This window comes from Pistacia vera, unplaced genomic scaffold, assembly GCF_008641045.1.
Source record: "Pistacia vera cultivar Batoury unplaced genomic scaffold, PisVer_v2 Contig196, whole genome shotgun sequence".
In the NCBI taxonomy this organism is placed as follows: domain Eukaryota; kingdom Viridiplantae; phylum Streptophyta; class Magnoliopsida; order Sapindales; family Anacardiaceae; genus Pistacia; species Pistacia vera.
Genome location: NW_022195997.1, coordinates 936370 through 949262, shown reverse-complemented (window position 1 = coordinate 949262; position 12893 = coordinate 936370). Strand labels below are relative to the sequence as shown.

The following is a 12893-nucleotide window of genomic DNA, read 5'->3' as shown; positions in this document are numbered from 1 at the left end:
AAAGAGTAAACGACTTTTTCCCACCCAAGGTTTGGCGAGTTTGCAATTTCTCACCCCTGGTTTCATAAATCGTAGATTCTGAATCTCAGATTCTCACCTTTAAATTAATATAAAACTGTTTAATTTAACATTTAAAAAAAATTCATTTCAAAGATGAAAATTTCAAAATAACTCTTCACTTCTCAAATTCATTCCATCAAAAAATTTCAAAATAATCCTTCATTACTCAAAATCACCCCACTAGCAATTTCAGGTCATTCTAACCTGTTTACGAAGCAGTTGGCCCCTTTTGACACCACTATTACAATTCCCTCAACTCCCACATTAAAACCCCTAACCTCCCCGTCTGATTGAACTCCCCAATTGTTGGTCGTCACTTTTAGTGTCAATTGGCGTTTCATCCAAATTCTGGTAGCTTCTGGCACCGAAAACCACCCCCAAGACCACCAATAGCATCGTCGGCTTCCCCCCACCAAAACCCCCAACATCGTCAACCTCAATTGCCGGCCAATCACCGTCGCCTCTCCCTTAGGTTTTCGTGTTTCGTAGCCCCTTTCCAACCAAATTTCGGCACCTCACCAAGGTACAATCGGGTGGAAAAGTTAGGGGTTTTGGTGAGGAGGATAAAGGGATGTTGATGGTGGTGTTAGGGAGGTCCAATGATGTCAAAATCATGCCAGATTTTTGGCTTGGCCGGGATCTCATTTAGGGGTTATTTGAGAGAAATTTAAGATGTAAGGGTTATTATGAGAGAAAAGTAATAGTGTTAATTTAAGGATGGAAATCTACAATTTATGAAACCAGGGGTGGAAACTTGCAGATTCACCAAACCTTGGGTGGGAAAATGTCGTTTACTCTTGTTAAAAAAAAGGTATTTTATTAGTTTGTAAATCTACATCGTAAACCCGTCCAATTCAACTTTTTTTTAACTTTTTTCAAAAAACTTTTCCCAAAAACCCAAACTTTGTACCAACGAAGCCAAGGGGATTTGGAAATATTTACCGTTGCTGCAACTCCTCAATCTGATTTTGCCACGTAATATACTCCAAAAAAAGTCATGTTTGTGTAGGCTAAAATAAAAAAAATATCATATCTGATTTTGCCACGTAATATAACTCAAAAAAAAAAAACATGTTTTGTTAGGCGAAAATCACAACTCGCGACGTAACTATCGTACACGCAGTGAAAGGTTTGGTCACATCTCATTTATGCCACCGCCAATTCACTGCAGCCAATCAACCATGACCTCAAAGTACGATTACGTGACGTACGCTCCCTCCCAGCTGAAAACGCCGTCGTCCTCCCCCTCTACTACCATCCAACCGCCACCGCCATAGCTACTCCGCCGCTGTCTCTACTCAGTCGCCTGCGTCGCAATCCTCGCTTTTTTGGTTTTCCTACTCTATCCTCCGATCCCCATTCAACTCTCCCGAATCCGTCTCAACCACATCCGGTCAACTCATCGCCTGGACCTACCCTGGACCTCTCCTTTCTCTTACATCAAGGTCCAGAACAGAGACTTCTTCTCGTTAAGCTACGATTCGCTTGCCGTTTCGGTTGGTTATAGAGGGAGAGAACTAGGGTTGGTGAGGTCCAAAGGAGGGAAAGTGAGAGCGCGAGGGAGATCGTACGTTAATGCCACGCTGGAGCTTGAGGCCTGGAGATTATTCATGAGCGCGTTTTATTTGATTGAGGATTTGACCAAGGGTGTCATTCCCTTTGATACTGATACTGAGGTCAAAGGCCAGCTCGGCTCTTGTTTTTCGAAATTCCTCTGAAGGTCTTTAACTCTTTATCTTTCCGGCTCTTGTTTTTTGAAATTCCTCCTAAGGGTCTTTGTCTTTTGTAGTTCAATTTAGATGATTTAGAATCAACTAGTAAATTGACAATTGTTACTTCAGTATGTTGTTGAAAACACCAATTCCTTTAATGACTTGTTCACTCATTTCTGGGAAAGATTTTAATTCTTTTTATCTTGTTTATCAGGCAAGAGTCGAATGTGAGGTGTATGTAAATACAACGACCAGTCGGTAGTCCGGCAAGATTGCTACCCTGCGGTGAGTAAATTTTCTTTAGTATAGCTTATTCAGGAGAATGTGTGAATTACATACAAATTAGATACTGATTCATTTTAAGATTATATGCAAATCTAATTTACTTTTTGTACCATAACACCTTTAAAATGCTAAAATTCTCTGATTTACCTGTAATCATATGAATGGTTTTGCTGAATATGGTGCCTTTTGCTGCATGTAATTGAATAAATAGAGATGTGTCTCAACCTACTTCTGGCTAGGGGTAGGCGAAGTGATATGCTCATGCTGTAGAAGTATATGTATCAAATAATCAAACCTTCTTTTGTAGTAGTGGTATAATAAGACCAAAGTTACAAGATATTTAGAAACTTGATGTGATATGAACTGTTGAAGATGTTAATTCTGAAATCAAGCAATTACTGATATTGTGCTTATTTGATTGATTGCTGAAATATTCTAATTAAACCTTTATTATATTATTGTATTTACAGCCACAGTATAAATTGGCTATTGTACACATTACAAAATACACAAGTAATACCAAAGTATTCTCTTATCTTCTCTTCTCTCTCTCCGTTCTTGACATCCTTCAGCATCTCTTGCCATTATTGTCAAACCTTCTCTCTATTGACATTCTTTGGCAGTGTTCTGCCTCTTTTGCCTCTCTTCCAGCCTAAACTTTAACAAAACTTATTTTATATTGATAAAATTTGAGGTGGATCTGACTCCTCACCTAATAAGGTTTTGTTGAATGGAATGATTATTCCCTCTTATAAACTAATAGGTTTATGTGTGTCTCTCACAATCAAACCCATATGTTAGGTCATACATGTTGAAGGAGGTAGTTGTTAGCTTTACTTCCCACCCACTGGTCAAACACATAGGTTTAAACGTGTTTCTCACAATCAAGCCCATATGTTAGGTCATGCCTGTTAATAGAGGTAGTTGCTGATTTTAACTCCCTACCCATTGGTCAAACACTTAACTCAAGTGAACGACTCTGATACCATAATAGAATTTGAGGTGAGCTTGACTTTTCACCCAATAAGGCCTTGTTAAATGAAATAATTACCTCTCTTGTAAACCAATAAGTTTGAGCGTGCTTAATCGGTGTAAGATTCTAACATATATCTCTTGGTTGTCAAATAAACCAATCCACAAAATTAAGAATCACCTGAAAATAAATACTTCACCATTCCTTGAAGTGAATGTTAATGGTCAAAATAATTTTCGTTGAGACACTCACTAGAAGTGGGATGTTTATGAACTCAAAGAAACCCAGATCTGCAGAAAAACCTTCTGTAACCCTGGAAACACATTTCGTAGGCGTGTAAAATATATTTATCACGTACCTGTAGTACGTTTGTGCAATAGGAAATATGTATTTGCAAGCCCTTAGGAAACTGAAAGGAAATATTATATGATTATATCATTTTATTCATTATTCATTAAGCATTAATATTACTTCTTTTTATCATGTTTTAAAGTACATTCTCACCGTGTGCTATTCTTTCTTCATTTCTAATGTAAACATTCTTTAATAAAAATCATATGAGATCATAGAGTGAATTGTTCGCTTTGGAAAATCATATGTATATTATCATTATTTCTTGGCTACTTAACCATCAAACCAGATAACAAGTTAGTTTTGGTACTAGTTACATGACAATTTTCATTGTCATGAATAGGGGTGATCGGCTCTGGCTATTTTGCGTTTTTTGAAGGTATCATAATTGACATTGGTCGGTTACTAAATTTGGAGTCAGAATTAGAATCGGCCAGTTTCGGTTCTTAGAAACCCAAAACAAGAACCTGAAACATAGGTTTCGGTTCTGGTTCCGGGTACCCGGGTTAATTTTAATTACCCCTTATTTAAAAAAATTGTGAAACATAGGTTTCGGTTCTGGTTTCGGATACCTTGGTTAATTTTAATTACCCCCAATTTAAAAAAATTGTAATACACCCCCAAAATATTATAATACACCCCCAATAGTTTACAAAAATTATAATTCAATCTCATTCCTACCTAAGAACTTAGATCTGAGTTCTAGTTCCCGATTCCAACACTGTAGGAATCGGGATCGGACCCGAGAATTCCCAATTTTTTAGAATCGGAACCCAACCCTAATGGGACCGGTTTCGGTTTCGATTCTACCCTTCACCCATGCTCACCCCTATGAAGATTGTTTTAAAGAATTACGATCATTATTCCTAATATTTTATGCAAATTACAATATAATTAAAGGATCATATTTTAATTATTAGTTTTTGATTTTTCTCACCGCTTATTTTCCGTATAAATTATATATAATTTTAACCGTATCTTTAATTATTTAGAAGAGGTAGATACAATAAGAGTGTTGATAAATAGCCCAGTTAATTTTACTATTTCCCAACACCTCAATTTTAATGAGGATAGAATTGTAATAGAATACATATATTATATTTGTGTATTTATTTACCTCAAACATAAGGGCTTCGTTTGGTTGGATTTTGGGAATACTATTTTTAGTATTCCCAAAAAAGTTAAACAGTAAAATACCCAAAAACTCATAATATTATTCAACTTTATTCAACTTTTTTTAAACCTTCTAAATTTGTTAATTTAATTAAATACCCCTAAATATTTTTAATATTTTTGTTACAGCGACTCCGACCACCCTCCGGCGGTGGTGGTCGACTGTCCGTATTTGAGGGTGGGTTGGAGGTGTTTTTGTTAACTTTTAATGTTATATTATAGGGGGTGTTTTGTAAAAAAATAAACATAGAAGGTATTTTATTAGTTTGTAAATTCTACATCGTAATACCCGTCCAATTCAACTTTTTTTTAACTTTTTTCAAAAAACTTTTCCCAAAAACCCAAACTTTTGTACCAAACGAAGCCAAGGGGATTTGGATAATATTTACCGTTGCTGCAACTCCTCAATCTGATTTTGCCACGTAATATATACTCCAAAAAAAGTCATGTTTTGTTAGGCTAAAATAAAAAAAATATCATATCTGATTTTGCCACGTAATATATACTCAAAAAAAAAAAACATGTTTTGTTAGGCGAAAATCACAACTCGCGACGTAACTATCGTACACGCAGTAGAAAGGTTTGGTCACATCTCATTTATGCCACCGCCAATTCACCTGGCAGCCAATCAACCATGACCTCAAAGTACGATTACGTGACGTACGCTCCCCTCCCAGCTGAAAACGCCGTCGTCCTCCCCCTCTACTACCATCCCAACCGCCACCGCCATAGCTACCTCCGCCGCTGTCTCTACTCAGTCGCCTGCGTCGCAATCCTCGCTTTTTTGGTTTTCCTACTCTATCCCTCCGATCCCACCATCCAACTCTCCCGAATCCGTCTCAACCACATCCGAGTCAACTCATCGCCTGGACCTACCCTGGACCTCTCCTTCTCTCTTACAATCAAGGTCCAGAACAGAGACTTCTTCTCGTTAAGCTACGATTCGCTTGCCGTTTCGGTTGGTTATAGAGGGAGAGAACTAGGGTTGGTGAGGTCCAAAGGAGGGAAAGTGAGAGCGCGAGGGAGATCGTACGTTAATGCCACGCTGGAGCTTGATGGCCTGGAGATTATTCATGATGCGTTTTATTTGATTGAGGATTTGACCAAGGGTGTCATTCCCTTTGATACTGATACTGAGGTCAAAGGCCAGCTCGGCCTCTTGTTTTTCGAAATTCCTCTGAAGGTCTTTAACTCTTTATCTTTCCGGATCTTGTTTTTTGAAAGTCCTCCTAAGGGTCTTTGTCTTTTGTAGTTCAATTATAGATGATTTAGAATCAACTAGTAAATTGCACAATTGTTACTTCAGTATGTTGTTGAAAACACCAATTCCTTTTAATGACTTGTTCACTCATTTCTGGGAAAGATTTTTAATTCTTTTTATCTTATTTATCAGGCAAGAGTCGAATGTGAGGTGTATGTAAATACAAACGACCAGTCGGTAGTCCGGCAAGATTGCTACCCTGCGGTGAGTAAATTTTCTTTAGTATAGCTTATTCAGGAGAATGTGTGAATTACATACAAATTAGATACTGATTTTCATTTTAAGATTATATGCAAATCTAATTTACTTTTTGTACCATCAACACCTTTAAAATGCTAAAATTCTCTGATTTATACCTGTAATCATATGAATGGTTTTGCTGAATATGGTGCCTTTTTGCTGCATGTAATTGAATAATATAGAGATGTGTCTCAACCTACTTCTGGCTAGGTGTAGGCTAAGTTGTTCATCAATATGCATTTAGTATACAATATTGTCTTGAATAGCATTGCGTGATTGGCAGAATTACTGCCTTCAGGCATCAACTATTAGAAATTCAACCAATGTACTGTTACTTGGTTTTGCAGTGATGTGTTTGGATACCACCAAAATAGTATTTTTTTTCCCTCGTTCCTACATTGGGCACAAGAAGGAAATGGAGATAACTGCTGAAGATATGGTATGGTTTCTGTGGTGGTCTTCATATACTTTATGGGTTGTGCAGAAGTTAAATTTAAGGTACTCATGAGTTGGTGTGCGGGTGTCAACATGTTATGAACTCTTTTAGGCACACCAGGATATCATGTATATTACTACTTATATAATTGTTAATTCATTTAGAATTTTATAGTGTATATTTATCGAAGATGGATGATTGATAGCTGAAATTATGTGTTTGTCTTTTCCAATACAAAACTTTGCCAGTTCTCTAATCGGAATTTTGTTATTGATGGATGGGTTTGTGGTTGATCTCATGGTTGAAACTGCTTATTTTTACCATTAAGCTCAACCCTTTGGGTTGAAGCCAAAGTATATTTGAAAAAGTGATGAAATATTCTTTCTAAAATAGTTTTTTTTTTTTTTTTTTTTAAATGGCACGGACAGCCCTGAATTTATTGTGGGTGGTCAGAATGTCCTGTATTACATGGACAGTTGTCCTTTTATTGAAGGATACAGGGAATCTTTGCCATGTTGAAACTCCCCAGTTTATCTGTTATAAGAGGGAAATGAAGGGATCTGTCAGATATGGTGTACCATCTTGAGCCTCCTTCAAATCATACGCATGCATATCATAGGAGAATTTTCACAGCTTCATCTATTTAAACTCACTTTTGAACTAGGTGTGATTGTGGTAGTTGCATGTCCAACAGTGACTTTTGGTACTATCTTTTACCTCTGTCAAGTTGCATTTGATATTGGAGTTCAAGTTGGATAGAAAATTGTATTACATTACCAATGGGCTGCCCCTTGAAAGGATGAAAATCCTCCAGTTCTACTGAATATTGCATTTGATATCGAGTCCGAGTCATAGAAAAGTTAGGTCATAGGTGTTCTCTTTTGTATCATCTACAGAATTTTAATTCCTTTAGGTTGTTATGGAGGTATTGATATATTGTTAACTGGTAACTGTCGGATTTTTCTTCTGCCTTTTTCTTTTTCACCCCATTAATTTTGTTTCCTAAAAAGAAAATTTTCTTTTGTAATGATAATGTTGACACAGGTCCTTGGATTGCAAAAAATGTTAGTGAATCTATTCTATAAAATGGATTTGTATGAAAATTTTGATTTCCTGAGAGGTTTTATGATTGGGTTAATTGAACAGAATTTGTTGTCGATGTGCACCCTTACCGGGCAGATATAAATTATACATGGTCTTGGACCTCTTGGTTGATTAACTCTTCCCAATTTCTTTTTGTTTTTGTTTTGAAAAAAGAAAAATAAAAAAAAGGATAATTAATACCAGCCCGTGGGGCAATCCAAATTCAATGTTAGCGTACAACTTATTTATTGCTGGTAAACGATCACATCTGGAGTTTATCAGAAATAATGCTGCTTGGGCCTTTTAAAGCTGCATTAGCAGATAAAATTTGTTAAAAGAGTAAACGACTTTTTTCCACCCAAGGTTTGGCGAATCAGCAAGTTTCCACCTCATGGTTTCATAAATTGTAGAGATTCTTATCCTTAAATTAAGTAATTAACGTAAAACTATTTAATTTAACATTTAAAATTGGTCATTTCAAAGATAAAAATTTCAAAATTACTATTCACTTCTCAAATTCATCCCATCGAAAAATTTCAAAATAACCCTTTATTTCTCTAAATTATCCCACCAACGATTTCAGGCCATTCTAGCATGTTTCCAATGCAGTTGACCTCTTTCGACACCACCATTACAATTCCCTCAACCCCCACATCAAAACCCCTAACCTCTCCACCTGATTGAACCCCTCAATCGTCGGTTGCCGCTTTTAGTGGTCAGTCGATGTTTCATCCAAATTCCGATAGGTTTCGACACTGAAAACCACTCTCAAGACCACCAATAGCATCGTCGGCTTCCCTCCACCAAAACCCCCAACATTGCCAACCTCAATTGCCCGCCAATCACTGTCGCCTCTCCCTTAGGTTTTCGCGTTTTGTCACTCCTTTCCAACCAAATTCCGGCACCTCGCCAAGGTGCAATCGGGTGGAAAAGTTAAGGGTTTTGATGAAGAGGATAAAGGGATGTTGTTGGTGGTGTTAGAGATGTCCAATGGTGTCGGAATCAGGCCAGATTTTTGGCTTGGCTAGGATCTCCTTTGGGGGTTATTTGAGAAAAATTTGAGATGTGAGGGTTATTTTGAGAGAAAAGTAATGGTGTTAATTTAAGGATGAAAATCTGTAATTTATGAAACCAGGGGTGGAAAACTGCAGATTCGCCAAACCTTGGGTGGGAAAATGTCGTTTACTCTTGTTAAAAAAAAAATAGTTGAGAATTTTGTCCACTGCAAATAGAAACTGTCAGATAAATGTGAAGTGGATGTTCAATTCTCCCATCGTTCTCGTTATTCACTCCTGTAATTGTACAGAAAATTTGCGTTCCCTTGGGAAAAACTGTTCAAGAGAATCTGACAACATCAAAAGGCGGTGTTGGACCTATCATTTTGGATGGCAGTGAAGAATACATTATACCTTGGAGCATTATGACAAAAATCTCAGAAAATTGATTACAAGAGTTCTTAATTCTTCGGGTGTTCTATACAATTCCTATGGAACTTAAGAGTGGCTGAGGAAACAAAAGATGTTTCAGTTCACCATTAAATGATTGTTCAGATTAGCGAGCTTGAGACAGAAGAATAATATTTTGTGTATATAATCAAAGAGAACTTTACATATATCAGCCTATTTTTAATTTGTAAGCTTACATGAAATGAGATGGAAAAGGAAATAACCTCTTCACGAATTAACTACCAGACTCGTTTTTTGATATTCGACCGCCCCACACGTACTCAGCAGCATGGTGGAGCCTGCATCGGAAAGAACCCGGGTGCCTTGTCGGTGAACAAATGCACTGCTTTATTGGGCCACTGGAACGACCACCACCAGCCTCCCCAGCCGCTTCAGTTGGTGCTGCTGGCACTGCCACCGTTGATCTCTGCAAAACAAACCATCGGCCTTGGACCAGCACCAAGTCCCTGCGGGTAATCAAAGGTGCGACCGGGTAACACATTCTTCATCTATACCTCTTTACCACCCTCTTGTATGTAGTATTATTTTGTTGTTTCAAAGTGTGCTTGAAAAGAAAAGAAAAGAATCTGAGTGCTATGAGGTTATAGAAGCAGGAAAGAAAGGAAGGGCAAAAAGAGGTGGCCAAGTAAAGTTTTTTTTTTTTTTTAAAAAAAAAAAAAAAAGATAATAATACTAAAGTTCTCTAGAATTCAGACTGATTCTTATTCTCATAAAAAGGGTAATTTTTCTCCATTAGGAGTTTCTGTGTATGATGTTCGTTCAATTGATGAGACTTGACTGGGAACGAGGTTCTCCCGCGTACACGTGTCGTAGATAACAGGGCCATGAGTGACCACAGTTCGTTGAGGCCAACCACATTCTCAACAAAAGCAGATGCCACAAGCGGTAGCGGTGGGTCCTTTGACGTGGCAATTAAACAACGGCTCTTGATTTGTGTATGGTGATAAGAGTAGCTGAAGTTTTCATTTGATATAAATCATAATCCTGCCACTAGTTGCTGAAGATGCTTTTGCTTGGGAAAAATTTAGAAAATTGTGATTTGGGCGCCGATATCAGTTCATTTTGTCTGATAATGGTGGGAGGTTACATAAAGCACATGATTTCCACGCAAGGATAGAACTTGATTGGGCGTGATCGTGGTTAGGCAGTTGGGCTTTTCACCTTGTCAAGTTGGAAGAGGTGGCGACTCCAAAAGAGACAAGCCGATGCTGATGCATCTCCTAGTCAGATTCTTGACTAAAGTTAAACCTCTTTTTGAAGGTTACAGTGCAAAAAAAGGTAGACTGGTGCTAATGCTTGCTCTTTCTAGGAACTAAAATTTCATAAACAAAACATTGACAGTACGTTGGTTGTGGCTTTTGTTTAGGCCTTGTGCTTCTGGGCAAAATGACAAAGTCCCTTTCAGGGACTGCCGAACTGATTTAAATTTTTATGGTCCTCATTAAAAGTGGTATTTTTAAGTAAATAGTTGTTATTGAGGCTATCTGAGCTTGAGATATTTGGTCCAACAGTTTTCCAGCTATTCATACAAATGCACTGTAAACAATAATTTAATTTTCAGCAAAATCCTGGATATGAACCTTTGTCTTTACTTTATTTATTAGATCTTGCAGTTTCTCTAATAGTGCACCGCAGAAATGCAATTCCTCTCCCACCAAGCAAAACACACCTTAAGAACCCACAAATTGCATCCTTATGAAATTGTTGTATTTACACACCCTTGTGAACCAAAATCCAACTTGTTTCTTTCTAAGTTTTCGAGCCATTCACTCGTAGGACTGGAACTGGATCTGGATCCATCCTTCATCACACCATATTAGGGCTTAAAAGCCCATTTTCAGCTCCATTAGGTGACCCTTATGCGATCCCATCATATTGAAAGTAAACGACATATTCCCGCCCAAGGTTTAATGAAATTTTATGTTGGTATCTTTGGTTTCATAAATTCTAGATTCGCACTCTTAAATAGATGTCGTTAGTGATATTTTAATAGTTAAAGGCTAAAATGGTATTTTTCTCCTTTTTCTCTCTTCCCTTCTCATTTCTTCTTCATCTTTGCCTCCTCCTCCCATCTTCTTCTTTTTTTTCCTCCACATCTCAAAACAGTTGTTGTTTCAAGCTCCTATGTCACAACCCATTTGTCATTAACGATGTTAAATTAAAGATGAGAATCTGGAATTCATGGAACCAAGGATACCAACCTAGGATTTCACAAAACCTTGGGTGAGAATATGTCGTTTACTCTCGTATTGATTACCAAACTAGTTAACTAATGTTTAGATGAACAATTATTAAACAACCAAGCTTTTGATTGATACATTTTACACTTAATCTGTTAAATTAAATAGTAAAACCTTGATGCAATACTAACAGCAGGGGCAAAGTGTTATTTGATACTTGAGGGAGAATTGTTATTTACTGATATTTTAAGGAGAAATTAATTTTGGAGTTGGGGGGGATGGGGTGGTGGTACTTTCTTTTGACTGAAGAAATTGTGTTCCCAATTGTCTCGTTCAATAACATGTGGAGGCTTCCAGAATTTTTGATCAAAATTTTCTGGCAAATGCTGCAATCAGCAAGAACTCTGTAGATAAGTATAGCACCTCTCTTCTAAGGGGGTGACTTCCGTGATAGACCTTTCTAAAATTTAGAAAGATCAAACACACAACACCTCCCCCATAATATTAGTAAATTTCAACAGCCATGTTTAGACTTTGTATGACCAAGTCAAAAATATATTTTAAGAGATGATGTGAAAACTGAAAAGTACATGGACAAGACAACCAAATTGGATTCTTACTTTTAAAATAGTAGTTGTATTCAAGTGGAGTTTTTGCTCCACCAATGCTCTTACGCCAACACTGGCGGCGTGGCGGCAAATGAGTGGAGCATGCCTAACCGAGTCAATGAGCCGCCAACCGAGTCAAAAATCTCGTGTCCACGACGCGTTCCTTCGACTCACACCTCCGTTTCCCTTTCTGCCAATATTTCCAGGAAACTGCACATGCCATTCATTAGTTTGGTCGTATAAATAACCTTAATCACGCGCTCTCCTCGCATGAATTAATCATTCAAACCGCTGAGTTTCTGTTTCTCTCTCTAAGTTAGAATTTCGCATTTGTGATTCGTTCAATATTCAAGAATGAAGTCAGGCATGAGATCGTATGCTGTTCCAGTCATCGGATTTATGTTCTTCGCTCTGCTTCAACTTGGTTTTGGACAGAGCATATCTCCTTCACCTGCTCCATCTCGGACTAGCGATGGTATGTTTCTTGATTATTCTTTGGTTGCATATCTTTATTATATTCACATAATTATAAAGTCGCATCTCTTTACAGGTGCATCGATCGATCAAGGAATTGCTTACTTTCTTCTAATGGTGGCTTTAGCAGTTACATACCTCGTACATTAATTAATGTCGATTTCTTCCAACCCATTTATATTCTTTCACCTACTTGGAGAAATAATGAGCACCATATTCTTTTTGTATCTTGATTAATTTCTCTCCTTGTATATGTAGCTACATCTTTAATATATAAATTATTTTCTTAGCATATGTGATCTGATTTGGAACAGGAATTCCCTTGTATTCCATATTTGCCTAGGAATTATTTGAACACCAACTGAAATTGATCGACAAAATCTGTCCTTCATTATTTTAGGTTTAGTCATCTAGTAATCAACATCAGTTTCAAGTTAATGTAGAATGCACCATTGGGTTGAAGATATTAAAGTAAAAATTCAAAAATATTAATGATAGAAAGCAACACAGAGAAAAAAGGGAATATCTTTATGGACCATTATTTTCAATTATGTGTCAATATTCCATTGTGTGGTTGGATCTATCCCAAAT

The 12893-nt window shown here is 37.2% G+C and overlaps 1 protein-coding gene across 1 annotated transcript; it reads left to right on the top strand.

Annotated features, from left to right (window-relative positions):
- The first annotated feature begins 5188 nt into the window (after positions 1–5188).
- Positions 5189–6761, top strand: LOC116127889. Its single transcript, XM_031413546.1, has 3 exons — positions 5189–5737; positions 5948–6019; positions 6403–6761. Exons 1-3 carry the CDS (start codon positions 5189–5191, stop codon positions 6403–6405), a joined length of 624 nt encoding a protein of 207 aa, XP_031269406.1. The 3' UTR covers positions 6406–6761.
- The last annotated feature ends 6132 nt before the right edge of the window (positions 6762–12893 follow it).